This window comes from Vicugna pacos, chromosome 11, assembly GCF_048564905.1.
Source record: "Vicugna pacos chromosome 11, VicPac4, whole genome shotgun sequence".
Classification (NCBI taxonomy): domain Eukaryota; kingdom Metazoa; phylum Chordata; class Mammalia; order Artiodactyla; family Camelidae; genus Vicugna; species Vicugna pacos.
Genome location: NC_132997.1, coordinates 37311725 through 37336091, shown reverse-complemented (window position 1 = coordinate 37336091; position 24367 = coordinate 37311725). Strand labels below are relative to the sequence as shown.

At 36.7% G+C, this 24367-nt stretch overlaps 1 protein-coding gene across 3 annotated transcripts in view; it reads right to left on the bottom strand.

Annotated features, from left to right (window-relative positions):
• Window positions 1-1461: 1461 nt before the first annotated feature.
• Window positions 1462-24367, bottom strand: part of PARG (poly(ADP-ribose) glycohydrolase) — a 109310-nt gene continuing 86404 nt past the window's right edge. For all 3 annotated transcript variants that reach the window (XM_015249387.3, XM_015249386.3, XM_006216083.4), the window contains exons 16-18: window positions 16677-16782; window positions 3508-3636; window positions 1462-2804 (exon numbers count right to left, since the gene is read on the bottom strand). In XM_015249387.3, coding sequence (XP_015104873.1) covers window positions 2650-2804; window positions 3508-3636; window positions 16677-16782 — 390 coding nt within the window. In that variant the 3' untranslated portion in view covers window positions 1462-2649. The remainder of the gene's footprint in view (window positions 2805-3507; window positions 3637-16676; window positions 16783-24367) is intronic.

Genomic DNA, 24367 nt, shown 5'->3' with positions numbered 1-24367 from the left:
AGCAGAGAACAAGAGCGTCAGAGCCTTTGCCGTGCGATGACAAAGTAGGTCTCCTTCCACAGTGAACTCCTGGAGGTTGAGACGGTATCCCCTACCTCTGGGCATCTGTTAGCCCATTGGGAAAATAGGCTAAAATACGTAAAGCACCTAGCACAGTCCCTAATACACAGCAGATGCTCCATAAATGTTTCCTGGTCAAGGATAATAGTTGGCATTTATTAAGGACCAGTTGTGTGCCAAATCCTATGTTCGCTGCTTTATATATAGTATTTCTCAATAGGTGCTGATAGCCCATTTTTCTAAATGGGTTAATAAGTAAGGCTCAGACATTCCGTTTATTTAAAGGTTAAAATGTTAGCTAGGGATATAGCTAGCATCTGAAGTCAGCTTGTCTGATTTAAAACCTCATACTCTCTCCATTACTCCACATCGCTTCCTTAAACTTATTGTACATTTGAGTGAGCTAGACACTGAAAAGCAAGTGTGTTATATTAAAAACTTAATAATTCTACACTAAAAATATCCTTTCATGCCCCAATAGATTAAAGAAGGGAAGGGTAAACAATGTGGAATAAAACAAACTCCAAACGAAGAGAATAAAAAGGTGCTGTGAAATGTTTTAAAATAGACACAAATGTTAATTAGATACGTGATTTTTCCCCCCTCTTTTAGCAGAGGGCCTTTAAGAACAAAGTAATAATGTTCTCTTCACCTTCCTCCCCATCTCAAAAATGGACATTCATTCTCTTCACATTCCATCTGATCAAACTGTCCTGATACAAGGATGTACTAGGACAAGTCAGTGGGCAGGTTTTATTCTTGGAAACCCTTCAACAGCAAGAACGGCAGTCAGGTAGATGGCCTGGTTGCTCAGCATGTTCAGTACTAAGAGGTGAGTCTTAGATTCTATGTTCTGTAATATTAGGCTGGATGGTCTTCTTACCTGGATTTAATGATCTTTCTACCGCATGAACCTCCTAAGCTGTGCACTTAGTCTTGGGGCTGGATAAGAGGGAAAGAATTTGGAGATAGATAGATAAAAAGAAATGAAATGTGCCATGAATGCTTAACCAAAGCATAGAATGGGTTGGGAAGGAAGAAGACTTTAGCAGCAGCAGAAATAAAGCCAGACACCTTGGACTCAGAGAGATGATTAAAAATCTTAGTTCCTATGGTAAAGAACTTTGTCAATGACAAGTGGCTGCCTTCAGGTGCCGAATTCCATTAACCACTCAATCTCTATATAACAAAAAGAGTTAGAGACACTGGCGGAGGCTCCATTTTTTCCCTGCCAATATTGATACCAGGAATTTGGACTGTCTACTTAAACTCCTGATTAACAGGATTTGACCACCAATAGCTTTTCCTGACTGTTAACTATAAACTAGAACTTCAACAGTATGGTTTAGGATTGCTTTAGAAATATAAATACATGCTTTTGTGATTAAACTCCAGTCTCAATTAACACAAATTGGTATTGGCTTTTATTTTAACTTCTGAGAGACATTATTATTTATGTTTCTGGGCAGTTTTAAATGGACACAATTGTAAATAAAGGATTTTAAACAGAGCCCCTGATAAAGCCTAAACCTAATCATTTCCCACAATTCCAGTTTTATTTAGATTTTACGTGCTTGCACAGAGACACACTTAAGAACATATATTCATATATATATAAAATATAAATGATATAGGAGTTTCTGACAAATGATTTATTAATGAAAATTTATTAACTATATAACCTTTGAATACCTGAGAAACTTCAATATGTACAAATCACCGCGAAGCTCCCAGTTCCTAAACTTTGGTTATGTGAATATGCTTCAAGCACCAAGGAACAAACCCTAACCCTAACTCAAAAAGAAAAAGAAGCCCAAGAAACAAAAGATCCTTCATGTCTCTTGAATCTGTTTGTTTTTCAAACACCATTTGGGAAATTCTCTTTTATTCTTCATTTCCTTCCATCTTGGTCAGTTTCCAAAAACAGTATCAAGAAAAATTGATCAGGGGAAAAAGGAAAGACAAACCATTACAGATAGAGGTGATGTCTCAAACGAACTATTTCTGGAAGTTATTCTGTCTTAAATACAAAACTGTTTTAACCTAGGAGACTTGCGTTATGTAACATGTATGGGGGAAAAAACCCAACTCTTAATTTTCAAAAATCAAAAACTCCAACAACACAATCATAACAAGAGCTGGGGGTGAAAGGCTCACAGGGGGATCTTGAGCAGACCCAGTTAAACAGATTCTAGAATTTCTGCTTCTTCCCTGGCATCACTGGTATCCGCTGGCTGCAGAGGCAATGTATGTAATATACAGGCATCAAAAAAGAGCTGAAAGGCTGAGCACAACCTTTCATGAAATTTCACAAGAAATCTGATGGGCGAAAAAAGAAAAATCAAATAATGAAGACTAAAACAGAAAAAAAAAATGGAAACAAAATATATCTGAGTCTACTTAAGTCAGGATGGAGGGGGTCTGGATGTACAAACTGACAACTGCATGTGTGTGGAAGGGACTGCATCCTTGCCTACAAATGTGGATTATATACACATTTATATTAAGTCAGTTCTTATGTTTACACCTGACAATTCAAAAAGGATGTTTCTGCCCAGAGGTGGAAGGAGGTTCTGTTCACACGGCTCCTCAGGCCCCAGTCCTTTGTCCTGGCTGGCTGCTGGTCTCTGCACAGGCCTCGACAGCATGGTATATGAATGGATAAAGCTTGATGTCTGGTCCGGGGGTGGAACAGTTTCTGCATTCTTCATTGTAATATCGTAGCAACAGTTTATACACTTCTCCTGAAGAGTAGAAGGCCAGAGCAGTTTGGTACATTAAGGTGTGTAGATGGATAAAACTGCTAAAGAACACTCCAGTTTTATCTTTAGAAATCTACAAGTGTGCTCAAATTTGGCTTTTGAAAATAGAGCACGAATTTCATGAGCCTGAAAAGTCCTTCCTGACATAAAGTTTAAAAATTTATAAAAAGCTTAAAGAAACTACCTATTAGCTCATAATTACAACAGGCTATATACATAGTACATCATCTAATCATAATTTGGGAGTTTGTGGCAACTGTCATTTTCCATCCAGCTCCCCTGATAGCAAGGCCTTTCAGGGCCAGCTGAGAGACAGCAGATGGAGCACGCTGGCATCTGAAAACATGATTCAGAGTGAGGCCTCTCAGGTTTGAACTTACCCTCCAATACCTTCCCTCTTTCAGTTTTCTATATGCACAAAAGTGAAAATGGACACTGACTCCAGCTTCTTGGCCTTAACTTAACAAGCTGACATACTTTTTCAAGACTGAGGATGAAACTTCGCCAGAAAAAAAGATTCTGCAAATGTTGCCCCTGTAAGACTCTGTCCCCGACCCCCCTACCCCAAAGTCACACTTTTTTTTTTTTTCTTATCCACTGTGATCTATCCTGATTTAGCAAGTGCTCCTCCTGGATGTTGTACAATCCATCTAGATACCAAATGTCAAGACTGTCCCCTACTTACCGACAGTCAGTTTCCTTTCAGTAAGGAAAGTGTGCATGCTGTAAATGTCTCTCATCAATTCTGAGTCCCCAAAGGTGAAATAAACTACATCTCGCTCAGCTACTGCAGCTGCCAGTATCTGTATTAAGGCTGTAGCAAAGAGAAAAAACACAGCTATATTATGACACTTCCCATCAAGATACCTTTGGTTCTTTCAACCTGCTAAATTACAGCTGGTGTGCCATAGCTTTATCCTGGATTAAAGATTTATAAACCTAATGTATATGTTATTAGAAATGGCAAATACAGGCTAAGTATAAATCATCTAGTTGTGTGAATTTCCAGACATGCTGCTGAGAGTATTAAGCCACAGAATTCCTACATAAGCACGTCTGTGGGAAAACAAATAAAGGAAGGTGCGTTTGAGGCAGCACAGTCAAGGCACCAAAGTGGTATTTTTTTCACTTATATTAATCTGGAACTAAAGTCTTTGTGTTTGCTTGCTTGATTTGATTGTTTTACCTTATTACATAGTCACTGGTTTTCTGTGTCAAAGGAGTCTCTGTGAGTTTTCTCTGATCAATGTACTTGGGAGGTTCTACTGTTCTCACTGACCCTACAGAAGCAAGCATTCTCCAAATGGGTTAGAGAAGACATCCTCACCCCTCCTGCACTCCCACCACCACCCAATCACTACAGCAGGAAGTGAATGTTACTGAAAACACTGGACAGTAACTCTGGTGTGCTGGAATACGAAAATCATTGAGAAACACAATCCCAAGGGGTCAAAGCTACAAATCACTGAGCCTGGAGGATATTTCCAAAAATTAAGTTCCTTTCTAATGTTCATCTCAATAGACAAAACTTATTTTAAACAACAACAAAACTGAACATAGGTACAATAAGTGCCCTTTTGCTAGTTACATATCTTTTCCCTCATAAAAGGGAGGGTGGGGGTGGGAATCAAACTAAAACATTATGGAGGAGAAATACAGTTTTGATTTTTGACAGCATGTTAATATTCTACATATTCAAAACACAAAATTAAAACAGTAAGAACGGGAATGGTCAGGAACCTATCACTGAAAGCAAACTAAAACAAATGAGCCCAACTTCATTTCAAAAATTTAGCACTATAGGGGCAGGAAAAAAGAGAGGATGAAAAGTAAGAGCTAATCCAAGTAACTTATGAACACAATATTTGAGTAATATACCCTTAGTCTTGGGCAAGGAGGAAAAACTGCAAATAAATCTCAGACTCTTTTTACTAGATTTGTTTACCATAGTAGTACAGGTGAAGCAATTCTCAAACCATTTTAAAATCTATTTCAGGACTGAACAAATGAGTCTATCTGTTGATATTCACAACATTGTAAAATGACTACAACTCAATAAAAAAAATTGTTGATATTGTTGGCAGCTGTGGTTCTCAGTATGGAAGAGGGAATACGCAAACATGGAAGGAGAAAAGACAATAACTCTGTGGGAAAGACTGAAATGGAAGGCACTAGTGTGTCCTTATGACTTCTAAAATATGTACGTGTGTGTGTGTGTGTGTGTGTGTGTGTGTGTGTGTGTGCATGCGCATGCATGCACATTTCTTAGTTCTGTCTGCTGAAAGGGCCAAAAAGACATCTCAGTAGCAAAGAGCACACTTAGTGCCCAGATCTTGGTCTCTAATACCATTCCCCCTAAAAGGAGCTGGGTTCCTGAGGGAAACACCTGATTCCCTGGTTGGGATAGGGTAGGTACAAGACGAACCCAGAATGTTTTGTTATACCAGAAAGTAAAGAAGTGCTCAAAAACAGATGAAGGAAAAACTGGTAGGTGCTTGTCACAAGGATATAGAAGCCAGTTCCAAGGAGCTCCCACTTGCAAATCTGGACAAGCTAAGCACTAAAATATGTACAGTAATAAATTACAAATTATCAAAAAAATATAAATTTCTGAGTCCACAATGATAATACATAACAAAAAAAAATATAGAAGAGAGGAAGACAGGCTCTTGCTCACAGGATAAAGCCAAAGACTAACTGTAAGTCTGGAGGGAGTGCTAAAGCATACTAATCCACTTTTTGCAACCATCATGGTAAAGACTGGATCAGGCAAAAATCAGTAAAGGATGCTAAACCTAAGGGAAATTTTGTCTTACACTGTCTTCCTACTTATTAACTACATGGGAGTAAAAAAAAAAAAATAACCTACATAGTGGAAAAATCAGATAATACTTTGATTGGGTGATCAAAATTAATATCACCAATGGGGTCAGATGGCCATCAAGTACGTCTTGACACTATCACCCATGCAGTGCTCTAATCAAGAATCCATAACTTCCATCTACTTATGAGTAAATAGCAGATAAACTCAAGGTATGTTACATTCGTCAAACATGTCAATGTCATAAAGATGAAGGCTGTAGAAAAACTCCGGATTCAAAAGGAGGCTGAAAGACATGACAACTAAATGCAATACCTGACCCTGGACCCTGGACCAGAAGGCAAAAAGGCTAGAGACGGTTTGACTAGGGCACCTGACAAAACTGGAACATAGGTAAGTAGGTAAAAATATTCTATCAGTGTACATTTATGAATTTCATAACTGTAATGTGTTTATAAACAGAATAGGAAAAGTATACTGAAGTATTTAGGAAAAAGGGTATAATATATGTAACTGAAGAAAAAATTCAGAAAAAATTATGTGTGTAATACACATGCATATATGTATATATACATGCACACAAAGAGGTGTTTGTTTTTACTTTTTGTAACTTTTTGTGAATTTGAGATTATTTTCAAATAAAAAAATCTGTACAAGCTATGTAGGAAGGAAAAGTATTTTTAAGTTGAACGAGTAGATTTGATATAGCTGAGTATCCCCAGATTTGGGAAAGAATCTGACATAATACATGTGAGATTCTAAAATACCAAAGCATTTCCTAATTTCCAAACTAATATTTATTGAGTATCCACAACATGTGAGGGACCATGACTAGACCTCATTAATCTCAGAGTGTTCAAAGTAAGTGATCTCAAAATAGAGGTAAGTTTTAATTAAAACCACTCAACCAACTTATGCATACATTAAAGCTTTGGTACACTCAATTTTTTTAAAAGGTTCCTAATTGACCTAGACTACATATAAAAATGGAAACTAATGAATCATCATCTTCCTCCACCAGGAGGTATCACTTCTTATCTTTTAGTGTGAATGAAATTTGGTTTTATGTATTTCCTATTTTCAAAAAGAGAGAGAGAGAGAGAGACCCAAAGAAAAATCCTTTAATCCTATTTCCTCCTTACATATAGAAATACTAGATCACTGGTCATCTGCCATTCATTTATCAAAATAAAATATTAATAAAAACATGTAAAATTTATCTCCCAATAGAATTTATTTTTTAAATGCTTCACAGGCCGTTTTGTCCCTGTGGAACTGAACTTGACAGATCCTAATAAAAGAACCACTTTACATTACAATCTTGATTTCACATGCATATTTGTTGGGTACACCTGGTGACAGAAGGGTGTGTCAGACAAGCTGGGACTGGTGACGGGACACCTGTGCTCAGGCCTCACCCTTCTGCTAGCTGTCTAGCTCTATGACTTTGGCCAAGTCACTCTCTTGCCTGCATTTTCCCCAGCTGTGCAATGAAGGAGTTGAATCAGATGATCCCTAAAGACCTTTGCAGAGTGCAGAATTTCATAACCTCTGTTGTAATTTTTCTCCTTGCATTAGATATTAGAATATAAATACATAAATGAAATTTTCAGAAATATAAGTCTTGACCCTAGATACATCAATACGCACTAACAAAAGGTCATTTTATTTTAAATAGAACTGTCTTCAGACATCACTATTTACAACATTGCCAAGATCTCTGCAAATCTAGAGAATTATGTCTCATGATTTAAGTGAACACTCTTAGATGAGGACAAATCACAAATCTAATAGAGTGTGTGGACTGAGTCCAAGTATGATATAAAAGCATCAAATTCCAACTTCAAGCACAACTAGGTGCCAAAATAATCACTTAAATTAACCTGCAGGGAGCTTGGTTTTAATTTTCTTCTTGGCATCAATGTTAAGCTATGATAAAATTTCGGATAAATATAAAAAAAATTCATAATGTCCTCCTGGAACAAATGAACCCAACGAAAAATGAGTCAAATTATGCTCTTGGGCACCAGTCCTGGTCTGAAGCCTAGCACTGCCACTTGCTATCCTTGTGACCTCAGGCTAGTCACCTCTATGCCCCAGTTACGTCACCTACAAAAATAAAAATACCTAACACCTAACAGGCTGTTGTGAGCTAATACATGTAAGGAAAGTGCTCAGTACAACACAGAATGCACTCAACACGTTGTCCAATAATAATAATAACTTAAAAAAACCACATACTGGTTTCTGAGGAAGACAGGCCAAGTCTGAATGTTGGTGCTGATGTTTATTAGCTGTCTCTCTTTGGGGCGGTTTTATTAGCCTCTCTGCAAAACCTTGGTTTCCTCATCTTAAAAATGAGGCTACAAATGGAAGGGTAACTGCGACACTAAAGGAAAGAATGCAGTATTTCTCAAACCTGGCGGATTTGACTGGCTGGCAACTCCCAGACAGTTAAAAAAAAAAATGTCCAAAGCCATTTCCCAAATCCATTAACGCAGTGGCATCTCCGGAGTGCTGATAACAGCCATTCCACTCGCTCCAGACGATCGGAATGCACTACCATACAAGACCCTGTTCTCGGCCCTGGGCCCACAGAAGAGGGCAACGCAGAAATGTTAAGGAAAGAATACAGTCACTCAAGTGTGAGGGAACACGACTGAGAGAGAAATGGAGAGTGTGGTGTGTTCTGGCAGAAGGAAGCAGTGATGAGGAACCCGTGGGAGACAAAGTGAGTGACCTGGCCCATTCTTCTGTTCCTCTCTCTCCCCTTGTTTGTTCATAGTCACCCGTTTCCCGCTTCCACCACTAGACCTCCCATGAACCCCAGCCAAAGGGACGGCTAGCCAACACAGCATGGGAGAAAGTGATTTATCAGCACTGTCCAAGTTCCAACCTTTCCCAGATTAATGGTTTTTCTGGAATTTAATTATTTTGATTCTAAATAGCAAAAAAACTAGTAAAGACGTTATTCACATTTGATATAAATGGGACATAAGGTATGAAAGAAAACAAATTTATAAAAAGTTTCTATACTCTCAGAAAACTTTTCACTTAATATAAATATGCAATAAAAATCAACTGGAAAGCCCCTTAATCTCATTACGGGATGTGTCTAGTGTTTTACTGACTCCCTGGCTACAATGGTTTAGTCCAAGGGGTGGGAAAGTGACCTAAGTCGGTCCACTTAAGAGTATTTCCACAGAATTTTTAAACTAAGGAGTCGTCTTCTCCTCTAGGGTCACTCAACTGCAATACTGTAAGCCTGGAATTCTTTGGTCCCAGCAGAGATAACCAACAGCAGTAGAAGAGAACGAGGTGATCATCTTGAGAGAGGCAGGCAGGAGAGGAACCGACAGACAAGAGGGAGCATCTGAGACAGGGCTACTCCGCCTTTCTCAGCCACACATGCCAACAGTCCCCTCTCAGTCTGAAGTAATAAGGTATGTTAGTGTCTCCTGTAACTGAAGATCCTCATACAGAACTTTTTTGTAGGGAGGGTGAGTGGGGACGTAGGGGGAGTGCAGGAGAGAAAGGGGGGTTTTTGTGGACTAGATGCCTTGTAATTATGGCAAGCTAGCAATGGCATAATCTTTCACAAATCAGGTAATAAGGGTATGGAGAGGTACAAAAGATAAACACGGAAGGAAGTGGGACAAGAAACTGACAAAAACATAATAGAAACAGCAAGGTCCTACTGCAAAGCACAGGGAACTATACTGAATAACTTGTAATAACCTATAATGAAAAAGAATATATATCTGTATAACCGAATCACTATGCTGTACACCAGAAACTAACACAATATTGTAAATCGACTATATTTCAATTTTTTTACATGTGGGGAAAAAAACAAGAGAAGGAACTTTGGAGCATGATTCAATTCCTTCAGAAAGTAGGAAGACAAAATTAGAATATAGGGTCTGATCTAGTAGGTATAGAATCTAACAGACATGGTGCAAGTTCTACACCCTTCAGAGACGTCTTTTCAAGTGCCAACATAGTATCTATAACAACTGACTCTGTTAGGCCACAAATGGAAACTCAAAAAACTCCAAAACATAGATATAATATTATCTATACCCTCTGATTACAATGCAATAAAATTAGAAATAAGAAACAAGAAAAATAATTTGTTTTAAAAACCAACCATTTAGAAATGGTTTCATATTATATTTTCCTAAAAACCTCACGGGTGCCTGGTGGTACACTTAGGAGGCAGGAGCACACTCAGCGGTCTCTACTGAGATGGGATGCAACAAACAAACGAAAAACAAAGCAAAAAGTAGTGCTTCTACCCTAACAATGAGAAAAGGTCAAGTAATCTACAGAATCGTAATTTTTCCTGAGTCTACAAGAGAGCTGAGTTACAAGGCACCCGAAGTATGATGAGCCCCTGCAAGAAGAGACGAAGCTCATACACTATTATCTTGAAAGAACACAGGAGAAGAAGGTAGCCACCACGGAAGTGGGTGAGAATAAATCAGCTAAAATTTGAAAAGCCAAGTGAGAACTGGGGGCAGGGGGGTGGTGTCACTCTGGAATAGTTATGAGCCCCAGAAGTAAAGAGAGTTCACATTCACTCCAAAGCTGTTTTCTACTGGACTCCACAGGGTGTGCAGAAAGATAAGGGGCCAGGCAGGAGGACAGAGAGCACCCCTTTGATACCACAGGCATGCAGGAGGCTGCTGCTGGGGGACGGGCATCAAGCCCCTCTTCCCTATATCCCTTCTTTCCTACCCTCTGCCACCTAGGGCCACTGGTTGCCTAGGGCAGAAAGTTGTTAATCAATGCCGGTTGAATGAATGAATATATGAAAAGTATTCTCTCACTAGTTGTCACCATAACATACAATGAAAGCCATTCAAAATTAAATTGCTGTAAACTGCAAAACTCACGTACAATGCAACAAGCATGTTAAAAATAATTTGGCCTTATTTCTAATAAAAGAAATACAAGTTTAAGGATTTACATATGCCCATGTTTTCCCTCCATGAAGTTTTGTGCTTGTTTGTTTAACTAGCATTCCCTTCCTTCCTCTTTCTTAGAGGGTAGGGACGGCATCTGACGGTTCAGATGGGTCTCCACGAAAGGGCAGTAAGACCTAGGGACAGATAAAGATGGCCAGTTGAGAAGAAGTTAACATTGGCCCTGCCTTTGCTCTCAAAGGGTTTTAGTTTATCAATGGTATATAATCTATCAATACTTTGAATTGGACCATAGCTTCTGACTCTTCTCTGTGCACCTGCTCTATCTCCCAAATAGTGGTTCATTAGCAAACATCTATTTCTTAATGTTCTCTTCTCCTGGAGATTAATCTAGGATTTAAATGCTCCCTTGCTCATGTCTGCTATGTGGCTAATGAGAAGGTGGGCTTATAAAAGAAGGGCTTACCCAGTCCCAATGGCTGTCTTGGTTTTTTGTTTTTTTCCGGTATTGGAATATAATTGACATATAACATTATATTATTAGTTCCAGGTGTACAACATAATGATTAGATATTTGTATATACTGCAAAATGATCACCACAGTAAGTCTAGTTAACATCCATCATCACACATAGCTACAAAAAAAATTTTGTGATGAGAATTTTCAAGATTTACTCTTTTTTAAAAAAACTTTCTTTTTTTAAATGGGAGGTACTGGGGATTGAACCCAGGACCCTGTGCATGCTAAGCATGAGCTCTACCACTGAGCTATACCCTCCCCTCCTAAGATTTACTCTTTTAGCAACTTTCAAATATATAATACAGTATTATTAGCTATAGTTACCATGCTGTACATTACAACCTCATGACTTATTCATTTTATAACTGGAAGTCTGTACCTTCTGACCCCCTTCATCTGTTTTGCCAACCCCCCGGTCCTGCACCTCTGGCAACCACTAATCTGTGTACCTACGAGCTTTTTTTTAAAACTTAAGATTCCACATATAAGTGAGATCATATGGTATTTGTCTATTTCACTTATTTCACTTAGCATAATGCCTTCAAGGTCAATCCATCTTGGAACACTTTTTTGATGAGACTTCTTTTAATTACAAAATCAATACACAGATTCAATAAAATCCCTAACAAAATGCCAAAGGCATTTTTCACAGAACTAAAATAATCCTAAAATTGGTATGGAAACACAAAAGACTCCAAAGAGCTAAAACAATCTTAAGAAAGAAGAACAAAACAAGAGGTACCATGCTCCCAAACTATACTACGTTAGTTCCTGGTACACAATATAGTGATTTGATATTTTTATATATTTCAAAACGACCACCATCACCATGGTAAGTCTAGCTATCTTCTGTCACTGTAAAAAGATATTACATAATTATTGACAATATTCCCTATACTGTACACTTCATACCCATGACTCATTTACTTTGCAGTTGGAAGTATGTACCTCTTTTCCCTCACCTATTTCTCTCCACCTGCCTCCCACAGCCTTCTGGCAACCAACTGTTTATTCTATCACTCTGTTTCTGTTTGGTTATGTATGTTCATTTATTCATTTTACTGAAGTATAGTTGACTTACAATGTTGTGTTAGTTTCTGGTGTATATTCTTTTTCATATTCTTTTTCATTATAGGTTATTACAAGATATTGAATATAATTCCTTGCGCAATACAGTAGAATCTTGTTGTTTATCTGTTTTTTATAAAGTAGTTTGTGTCTGTTAATCCCAAACTCTTAGTTTATCCCTCTCCCACCCCCTTTTCCCCTTTGGTAGCCATAAATTTGTTTTCTTGTGTATGAATCTTTCTGTTTTGTAAATATTTTTGTATCATATTTTAGATTCCACATATTAGTGATATCGTATGATAGTTCTGTTTTTCTCTGTCTGACTTACTTCACTTAGTATGATAATCTCTAGGTCCATCCACGTTGCTGCAAATGGCATTATTTCATTTTTTATGGCTGAGTAGTAATCCACTGTATAAATATACCACATCGTCTTTATCTATTCATCTGTCGATTGACACTTAGATTTCTTCCATGTCTTTGCTATTGCAAATAATGCTGCTGTGAATATATAGGTCAGTTATACTTCAAAAACAATGAAACAAGCAAACAAACTCAGAGGAAAATATGATCAAATTTGTAGCTACCAGAGGCAGGGGGTTGGGGGAGGGGGAATTAGATGAAGGCAGTCAAAAGGTACAAACTTCCAGTTATAAGATAAATAAGTACTAGAGATATAATGTACAACATGATAAAGATAACACTGCTGTACATTATAAATGAAAATTAAGGGAGTAAATCCTCAGTTCTCATCACAAGGAAAAAAAATTTTTTTTTCTATTTCTTTACTGGTATCTATATGAGATGGTGGATGTTCACTAAACCTATTGTGATAATCATTTCACGATGTATGTAAGTCAAATCATTATGTTGTACACCTTAAACTTACACAGTGCTGTATGTCAATTATATCTCAATAAAACTGGAAAACAACAACAACACAATCTATGCTCACAACAGGAAAATACAGATTAAAAAGAAAATAAAGAACGTCTGTATCACTCACCTAGAGACACCATAGTTAATCTTTGCATATAAACAGATAAAGAGGATCTCAAATTTATGTGATGTTTTATATTCATAATTTCATTTTTAAAATGATTTATATTGCACATACTGTGCATTTCTCCTCCTCTGGCAGCATTCAAACACGTCCTTCCATGCCAGCAGTTATACTTTTGCAACAGTTAATGCCTGTATAATATTTCATCACATAGAGGTACCATAATTTATTTCTTTTCCAAATCAGTTTTAGTAAACAACCCCCACTGAAAGACATTATGATTACTTCTTTTACTTTTTTAAATGATTATTCAGGCGAATAAAGGGCAGGGACTTACTTGTCAAAAAGTCACTCCAAAGTTTAAATCCTGATAATTGAGAAAATAAATTATACAATGAAAATCTTGGAATATTACCCCTGACAGTTACCAGAGGAAGCTGCAGTCTGAGAGAAGGGATTTTATGCCATAAAGAAAAGAAACAAATTGAACACATTTATAAAGCTTCCCAAATTGTCCATCACAAATGACCAAGGCTTATGGCAGACCTGGTTCCTGGATGGATGACATGATAGATCTACTCATTCATTTCACTTAAGAGAAAAACAGAAAAAAGTATCTGTCATAAGATCAATAAGCCCAGAGTGAAAAACAGGTTTCCTCATACAAATTCAGGATGATAAAGAATTTCATAAAAACCAAAAATTCTTTCTTCTGTTGACTTTCAAAACACTGAAACTAACCACATGCAGTTTTTATTTTTGAATATGAAGAAAATGTATCAGTGAAAGTCTTTAGAATAGAGGGACAGGGAAGATTTTTCTAAGCATGCCACAAAAACGTAAACACATAAAAATTAACTCCACATGACCACAACCCAACATGCTGAAGTAAACGAAAAAAATGAGAAAAAACCCTTCAGCATATGAAAGATAAATAATTAACATTCTTAATATACAACGAGTTATCACCAGCCAATGAAAAGTCAAAACTACTCCCTAAGAGCTAAATGGGTAGAAGATGTGAACAAGCAATTTGCAAAACAAATAAAAATGACCAATAAACATATGAAACTGGTTGAACCTCAGAGACATTAAAAAGATTGACAAAATACTATCTTGGCGAGGTTGCTTTTGCAAGGAAGACAATGTAAACTGATAGTGCCTTTCAGAAGGATAATTTGCCAGAAGTATCAGAATATAAAGTATATATATCCTTTGAGTCATTAATTTCACTTCTAGGACTTAATCCTAAGAACATAGTTATGAATAACATATAAAACTAGATAGTGCAGTATGGCTTATAAGATAAAGAAAATAAGACTGTCTATAAGTGGAGCATTGGTAAAATTAGGTATGGTTTACAGGTACATACGACAGATTAGGATGTAGCTATTAAAAAATGCTGAAGCTAGTCTACATCTGTTGGTGTTGAAAGCCCTAAGTGAGACTATAGGATTTTCAAAAAGAGGAGGTTAAAGCACAGAATATTTGGTGTCGGGGGAGGGTATAGCTCAGTGGTAGAGTGCATCTTAACACGCATGAGATCCTAGGGTCATTCCCCAGTACCTCCATTAAAAAAATGTTTTTTTAATTAAAAAAGAAAAAGAATATTTAGTGTGATTTGATTAATGTCAAATGGTTACACAGGTTGTTACAGAGAAGCGTCTGAAAGCATCTGATGGCCACCAAAACATTAACAGTAAATTCTGGTGATATTTTACATACTTCATATTTTTCTGGACTTAAAAAATAAGAATAAAATACCATTTTTACAAAAAAAACCAAAACAGACTCATAAATTGTGACAAATTCAATTGTTCTATTCCCAACAAGAAGGGTTTGAGAAGGATTTTATCTGTATCTAGTTTGGCTATTAAGGCCAGTTGGCTGTTCTGTTTGCTTTTTCTTTCTTTTTTTAACTGAAGTATAGTTGATTTACAATGTTGTGTTAGTTTCAGGTGTACAGCAAAGTGACTCAGTTATATACCTCTGTCTTTACAGATCTTTTTCATATTCTTTTCCACTATAGATTATTACAAGATATTGAATACGGTTCTCTGTGCTATAGAGTAGGACCTCGTTGTTTATCTATTTTTTTGTTCTTATTATATTGCAGTATAAATAATTTGTTCAGTCTTTGTCCTGGGTTCCTGGCAGAAGCTTCAAAACCCTTGGAATTTCCTGAGTGATAGGGTGTTTGTCATGCTAATGAAGTGACTTCTAGTGGGTCCCTAGACAGCTTCAGGATTGGGACTTTCACTCATTGACCTCCAGGGAGAGGGAGGACTGGAAATTGAATTCAAGCATGTGGCCAATGATTTAATCAATTGTCCCTATGTAATGCAGCCCCAATAAAAGCTCTGGACACCAAAGGTGAGGCTTCTTGGTCAACACGCTGATGTGCCGGGAGAGGGACGTGCCTTGACACCACTGAGACAGGGCATGGAAGCTCTGTATTCCCTCCCAGATCTCACCCTATTTGTATCCTTTGTAATAAAACTGTAATAGCACCTTCCTGGGTTCTGTGAGTCATTCTAATGAATTATCAAACCTGAAGGGGGTTCTGGAAACCTTCCAAGATTGGTAGCTGGTTGATAAGAGGTGCAAGTGGCCTGGGGGACACTCCCACCCCAGACCTGCAGCTAGAGTCTGAAGTAGGGGCAGTCTTGTGGTGGGTTGTGCCTTTAACCCGTGGGGGCTGCCCTAAAACCCAGGGAGCTGGCATCGGGATTGTACTGAGCTCACCCAGCTTGTGTCAGGCCAGCTGGGTTGACACAGAATAGCAACCATCCTAAGTAGTAATACAATACTATTTTCTATAACTGACACTCTTGAGAGTAAAGCAAATGTCATAATATGGTAAATGGCCAACATCTTTGTTGATCAGGTTTGTGATTTTTCTACCATGAACAGTAAAATGCAAGAGATATTTATTGAGTACTCAAATGCCTCCTTATTGGTGCCATTCATGCAGCCTCCCAAGCTATAATCCCACACATCATGCACCCCAAAGCACTCATTACTATGTGCTGCATCTGTCCATGCCTCTTTCTCATATGCCAGACTATGAATTCCAAAGCAGGGACCACATCTTATTCACCTGTGTACTCTCAGAGCCTACCACAGTGCCGAGAGCTTGGCGAATGCCCCATAAGTCTGGTGAATGAATGAGTCAGTCAACCAACTAGCTTTGACCATAAAAATCACTTCTGTGAAGGAATGTGCTTGAGTGGGTATTTTGGTTTGAAACTTCAGTCATTTTGGGCTCTTACCTCTTTCTGTTCAACTAATACTGAGGGTCTGGTAGATCAAAGAGATAAATTACCTCTGCAGAAAAACAGTAAATAAAAATATGAATTCCCAAAAAAAGGATGGTGTGAAATATTCTTTTCCTCTTCTTTTAGATTTTTGTGGTCTCTTATTATGACAGAACATTAGAAATCCAGTTTGAAGGACTAACTCCTCTCCCTAGTCAAAATACTGTTACGCTTCTTATAACAACTGATTCACTCACCTTTTAATCTAGCATCTCCCCCAAAGGCACCACAGCCCCAGTTTCCCGTGGCCACTGCAGAAAGATTTTCTGAAGAAACTCCAGGACGAAGAAATCCACAGTAAGCCTACAGGATGAAAGAAACACCAAAGCACGTGAGTGCCTAGACAGTAACAGTATTTCTGACTGATGTACTGGGATCAGTATCCATTATCAGCTTATGTTATCTCTCTCTCTCCTCTTTTTTTCCTAGGGGCTAAAGTACAGGGAAAAAGAGAAAATCCTGGGATTATACACAGAAGAGAATAAGAAATGATTAAGTCTAATATATATTTGCTTTGATGCTGGGCAAAGCAAAGCACTTAAACCAATACAAGACTCAGTTTCTTTTTCCAGTTCAAACAAATACAAATGGAAGTATCAGAGGTATTTCAAGAACTGGTAAGATCCCAATCACAAACTACAAGGGACTAAAGGAAAGAAAGAAGCATTTTAAGACACTTTTATTTGAAGGGGTTTAATTACCATTTTTTCCATTAAGGTAAAGAGTTATTACTATTATGCTTCCTCAGCACTCTCTCTGAGTTGCTGGGACTAGATTAGTAACTGTGAATACCTTTTAAATGTGCTTCCTGCCACTGAAATACTTAAGCAACTCTATATAAAATGAGCAAGCAACTATATACCTGGTTACAGAGTAACCTTTAAGATCCCTTCCAGCTCCAAAATCCTCTAGTTTCACAGCTCTGTTTTAAGCTAGAATATTTTAAAATTTTCCAGTAACTTGAGAAAAGTACAGTACATCCCTAGGATGCTGGCTAAGTATTAATTAAGTGAACAGCTCATTTTGTATATGAGAAGACTGCAGTTTAAGGTCCCAGAGTTTCTGTTTTCCATTTCTTTGCTCTCAGACTAGTTGGTCTTTCTGCCTCCTAAGGGTTCTTAGTTTTCTGAAACTATCAGACTATATTAAGAGGCTTAATATAATAACAAAGCAAATCTCCCCTGGGTGTTCTCAAGTACCAAACAAAGCCTAAAATATAGCTTATGTATAATAGTAAAGAAAATAAAAAGAATGATCTATGACAAATGTTCCCAGAGAAAAACCAAGGATAAAGAAAGATGCTTCTATGAAACCCACACATAGAAATATAGTAAATTGCTCTCTGAAGTTTCTACAAAGGTATAAAAATTTATTTTACACACTGTCTGGATGGATTAACAAGGCTATTCCTTTCACCCCCACTCCCAGGCTATAAATCCTGACAGATATTAATTATAAGTTGGTACTAGACCATTATTCAACACTGTGGTACAGAGCTTACACGAGAACTCACAAATTAACTGTATAATCAGATGCATAGAGCTTCTGAAAATCTCTTTCAGGTCAAAACTATCAAAGAGCTCAAATTTTCTGAGCAGGTTCTTAAAAGATACAGAGTCTCTGCCTTTATGCCAATAACACAGAGAACACACTTCCTGTCAGAACAGACATAACTTTGCCACTCGGCTTCCTGTCAAATTCTCCAAACATGCCAAATGAAGAGGAAGATTTCTTAGCCTCCTATTTTGTGTTGTCGCTGTTTTTATACCATCAGAAAGGTTTTAGTCTCTTTCACATTGCTATCTCTACATATATGGGCTAATTTAATGAGCAAAAATAGCTTAGCCAAACTAAAGCCCTAACAACAGAGAATTTGAAATATTTAGATTATTAGAAGCAAAATCTAACCAATTTTATGAACTATTAACCAATTTTATGAAAAAAAAATCTATCTTGAAAAATGACCATAACAAAAACAAACTGTAAAATTGAAATTAACTTGCATTTTGTGTTTTGATCAAATAAAATCAAATAAAACTTTAAAAAGGTAATCAGACAGAAATTAAGTGATATAAAGTATTGACATAGTAATTAGGTATAAAGAATAACTGCAATGATTAAATATAAAATTCTTTTTTAAATTGAAGTATAGTTGATATACAATACTATATTAGTTTCAGGTGTACAGCATAGTGATTCAGTATTTTTACAGATTATACTCCATTAAAAGTGATTAGAAGATAATGACTATAATTCCCTGTGCTATACAATATATTCCTATTGCTTATCCATTTTATACATAGTTGTTTGTATCTCTTAATCCCATACCCCTAATTTGCCCCTCCCCCTTCCCTCTTCCCTTTGGTAACCACTAGTTTGTTTTCTGTATCTGTGAGTCTGTTTCTGTTTTGCATATACATTCATTTGTATATCATTTGATTCCACATATAAGTGATACCATACAGTATTTGTCTCTGTTCTTGACTTTACTTCACTAAGCATAATATTCTCTAGGTCCATCCATGTTGCAGCAAATGGCAGGATTTCATCCTTTTTTATGGCTCAGTAATATTTCATTGTATTTATTATTCATTTGTTGATGGGCAGGGCACATGGGTTGCTTCCATATCTTGGCTATTGTTACAAAATTCTTTTATTCCATTAATATCAAGCATTTCCAAGGTCAGAAATAAAAGAGAAGCAGTAAGCTTCTCTTGAGTCTCCTTCAGAGGGACAAGCCATGCTTCTCTCAGTAAGGAGAGGGGTCCCTCAAATGCTAAAGACCAGGACAGGGCCGCTAATCAGGGTAGTAAATGAACTTCTTTGGTAAAGAACAAAGATCAGCTAAGGACAGAGACCTCAAAAGAGTTGCCAGATTCTTACTTCATAGGGAAAAGTACTCGGAGTTCTCAAGAGCTCCACACTGGCAACAAATTTCTCCCCACCCAGAGCCAGAGCACTTGAGAAGATTAAACAGAGCAGAAGGAATAAAAGATCCCATCTTAAACTCTAGTCATATCCTGACCTGACATTCACCAATGACAGAGCTATTTATTTTTACTAATGAACAACTAGAGGGAAAAAGCAGCAGCATTCTTACCATAGGAGAGTAAGTAGAAGATGCCAATAAACATTCATATCTCAGAATGAGTTTTGATGGGAAGGAAAGAAGAGAGGGGAGGTAAAGGTAATTTGGAGTCCTGAAGGTTGCAAAGGGGAGCCGTGAGAGCCAAGAGGCAGGAGGAAAATACCGGTATCTAGAGTTAAAAACTAGAGCCCAGCCCGGAAGTGGTAAAGAGGGAGATGCAGGAAGGAAGCCAAGAAAATGAAAAAAAGAAACAAAGAAAATAACTGTAGAAACCACAGGCCCAGAACTGGGCCCAGGAAGTAGATGGTATTCAGGGGGACAGTCTAGTTACAAACATGCAGGCACACATGTGCATGAGCACACACACTTAAGAACTCAGGTTTCCATGTCAACTTTAGCAGGCCCAAGAAGACAGAACTAAACTATGTCCTTCATTATAATGTAGATACATTATACTGTTTGCTGTATTAATAATTTAACAATTATTGTTCCTAAAGAGTTGTTTATATGAAATCAATCATATTTATATAGCTTAAATGAATAGTTGGTACTGATAATGATTTTCTGATGTTTTAGCATATTGTGATTTCTTAAAAAGAAACATAACATAAAAAGTTCCTTATGAATCTTTTGGAAGAGAATAAAATAATATTAATGAAGAGTCTTAAAATTATCCTTAGGTTCAGTAACAACAATTCTATAAATTTCTTCTTTTTATTTGATTTTATTTGATTAAACAATGATACAAAGATGTTTACTACATTATATATGATAGAGAAAAATTTGGGACCACCTATTAGTTCAAAAACAGAAACTAAGTCACATTATACCAATCCAACCAATTTTATGGCCATTAACCATATTAACATTATTAGAAAGTATGAAAAAAACTTACAATATGTGGTTAAATTGTATAGGTAAAGACAATATTATAAGTAAGTTTTGAATACATTTATATACTAAATACTCATGGGTAAAGAAAACAATTATTTGAAAGCTAAAATTATGGATTTTTTTTTGTCTTTAAAAAAATTGTAACATTAGTAAATTGATTTTGCTTTTTAAAGATGCAATGTAAAATGAAAGCACTAGGCTGACCTTAGTTTCCACATGTGTGACATCAAAGATTAGATTAGGTATCTCTATGGTTATTCTGATTCTATATATTGAGAAACATTAAGAGAAAACCACTAAAAATGATACATTTTGAACTAATATTCTGGAAAAGTCAAGTGACACATGCTTCAAGAAAAGATTATTAATGATCAGATGTTGAACTCCTTAGAAATAATCAGCAAGTACTGATTGGTTGTTCATCAAGCTATGGTTTAGTAACACCCCCCTTTCCAAATTTGGTGGTAATAACAAAAAAAATCAATAATTCCATTTTTAAAAAGGTAAGTGGTGGCGATTTTCTGTTTGGGTGGTTGGTCTCTTCACTTTGCTATATTTCTGATCCAGAAGACTCCATGAAATATATTCGTTACTTAATCTTACCTGATTGAGTCTAACATGGCTAAACACAACTTTTCACAGATGATTTCTTTCTTCCCTTGCTGAGCTATCTGCCACTTTTGCAAGCTGGAGTCATAAATCTTTCCAACCCAAAGGTAATTCTCCTCTAGAATGTCACCCAGCTGATCTTTCACAGGATTCAACATTGCTTAGGTAAAAGGAGACTGATTCTTCCTTTTAAAAACCAACACTACCTGAAGGTCACGATGTGGGTCCAACAGGATAGGTGGAGCCTGGATGGAGCTGATTGTTTCTGGAGGTAATAAGGCACTTTGTGGGATTGCCATTTCACTTACTATCTGGCGAGCAAAGCCTACAAGTAGAGAGCAGGCCCCCAGAGTTCAGAGATCCACCTTGTATTCTTGTGGCGAAAACGGGTCGTATGCTCTATTGCTTCATTTGGAAAAATGGCCTTTTTCTATTCCTGCTTACTTTCTCTCTGGCATACAGAAAGAAGTAGTATGGTGCAAGTCATCTCCAAAGTGATTTCATATAGACTTTGTTTTAAACCTAAGATTACAAGACACAGTGAGATAGAAAAGATTTAATTTAATATTCTCTCCAAGGTGTGCTGTCCATTTATGTAAAACTCCCTGTTGCTTATACTGAAATTCATAACTCTATTTTAATAGGTAAGTGTAACTGACAAATGATGAAATGCTTTAATTTAGAAGGCCCAAAGTCATTTGGATTAGTTTTCTAATTAAGATGTCAATGGCACTTAAGAAAGTCATTTAGTGCTTTCTTCTTTTTCAATGAAAGAGTTAGAAGAGCAAATGTTTTAGAATACAGTAGTGAATGAAGGAACGACATTTATCAACTGCGTTCCCAAGTGCCAGGCCCTGAACGAGGTGCTTTCTCAGTATCAGCCCGTGTGTTGACCACTTTACACCTGTGGTACTTCCTTATCTTATGGCAATTTAACAAATAGGTTGAGGGAGGGAGAATCCTCAAATTTCCTTGAAAAAGTAATATCAAACAGAAAAGCATTCAACTGGGAGCTTGCTCGTAGCACAGGATTATGACTGAGAGAGAAGAGGAAACCCAGGCATATGTGCTCATAGCAGATGATGTGTCAACCGAATGCAGGGAAGAGTCTAAATGATTTAAGGCTGAAACAGGTGAGAAGTCTAGAAAGACAGATCTAGTTACAGTAATCTGTATAAATATATAAATACATGTAGGAGGAGCTACATTTTTAAAAAGTAATTTGAAGGCAAGGGAATCTAGATTCAAGTCCTGGCTTTGCCACTGTCTGTCTGTGTGACCTGGGGCAAGTTAATTCAACTTCCTGAGGTTTAGTTCACTGTCGCTAAATTGGAGGTAAGTACAGTATTTATACCTGCCTGAGTGGCTGGATTAAATCAGACATCACATTTAAAGTGCTAAGTAGAATGCCAAGCATATAAGAAGAAATTGTTTAATGTCAGCAATTACTTTTGCTATTGTTAATTGTATAATTTTAAAAATTTCTACCTGCATTTGACTGAAAACAATCTTTAATGAAATATAAATTTGACTTAATTGCATACTGACATAAATCATGGCAGGTTGAAAACAAATAGAGAACTCTATTACTATATATTAAAAATCAATCTATCTGCTTCATATCATTCCATCTATTCTACACTTTGGAACTGACACTGGACTTACTGGGCTTTATTTAGCACTTGAAGAATATTTAGTAAATATCCATAAATTTGTAACATTCTTAGTGATTTGCAATAATGTATTTATATCTAAAAAGTTAATCTTAAAAAACTGGGCTAGGCACCGACTAACTTGAATGAAATAAAACTTCCAACCTGTTGCCAAGTTACCTAAAGATTCATTCTTTTTCTATAAAGCGTGTCTCATAAGGATTCTACATTGTAGAAATAAATGTTTTTCAGTGTTGGTAATACTTACGACTAACTTAACCTATTCACATATACCAAGACTTCACAAATTTCTTGGTGTTACCAAGAACTTAAAAATTACCAAAACTTTAACATTTCTGGTGTCTCTGAGCATGGGAAACTGAAGGTTAGTACAAGGAAAGGTAGAGAACATTAACTGGTCATGGGGAACTTAAAAAGAAAAGATTTATTTATGTCCTGGGTTATCTTTTAAAAAGATCATATTTGTAGATAATTTCTAAAAGTAAATGATCTAGCTCCTATAGGAAAGTATTTGTGGTAAAATAGATGTTATCCATTAAGAAAAAAGGGACCTTTCAGTGTGCATTAATGTATGATAATGGTTAAATACATTTCGTTTTCATACACTTCTCTCCATACTTTTCAAACATTTCTCTGCCATAACAAAATACCACAGACTGGGTGACTTAAACAATAGACATAAATTTTCTCACAGTTTTGGAGACTAGAAGTCCAAGATCAAGGTGTCAGCATGTTTGGTTTCTTTTGAGACCTCTCTCCTTGGCTTACAGATGGTCACCTTCATGTTATGCCCTCACACAATCTTTTCTCTGTGAGCATGCACCACTGGTGTTTTTTGGTATGCCTTAATCTCCGCTTTTTCTAAGGATGCTAGTTAGATTGGATTAGGCGCCACTGTGATCACATCCCTTATACATTCTGACCTACTAGGGCTGGGGCTTCAACATATGAATGTGTGAGGTGAGGAGCACCTACTGCTTATGCAAATGTCTTCTATTATTAATGACCAAGTGACAGATTCACATACACGTTTAATAAGTAACATCTGATGAAAAGCTAAAGATAAATCTTATTCTACTTGATATGCAGTAAAAACAATAAAAACATCATGTGTTTGGAGATAACAGCTTTAAGGCAAGGGTTTGGAACAGTGAAAGCAGGCTCACATTTAAAAAGAATCTAATACGATAAAAGATATTTCTCAGAATCACGAGTCAGGTTCAAGAGAGAAATTATAACTATTGGTATATCAAAGAACATTTGGGACAGCTTTTCTGAGGAATTCCTTTTTTTAAAAAATGGTATCTGTGTGTATGTTTCACTTTGGAAAATAGTGCATTTATTCTTCAAACTTTTTATGAGATTCCTTTAAGAATTCTAAACATTAAAATAACCTAATAAATTATATATATAAAAAACATGTTCAACAGTTAATTAGATTCTCAAGTACATTAAGATATAAGGTAATAAATGTAATTATATTTGAAACATCTGCTAAGTTTGAAGTGTAGCAAAAGCCTTTCTGGATTATTTGGTTATTTTACTAACAATATGAAAGGCTGGGATAAGCAGAGCACCAGACAGAGACTGTCCCTGTGGTAAGACCCAGGGGGAAGATGTGACG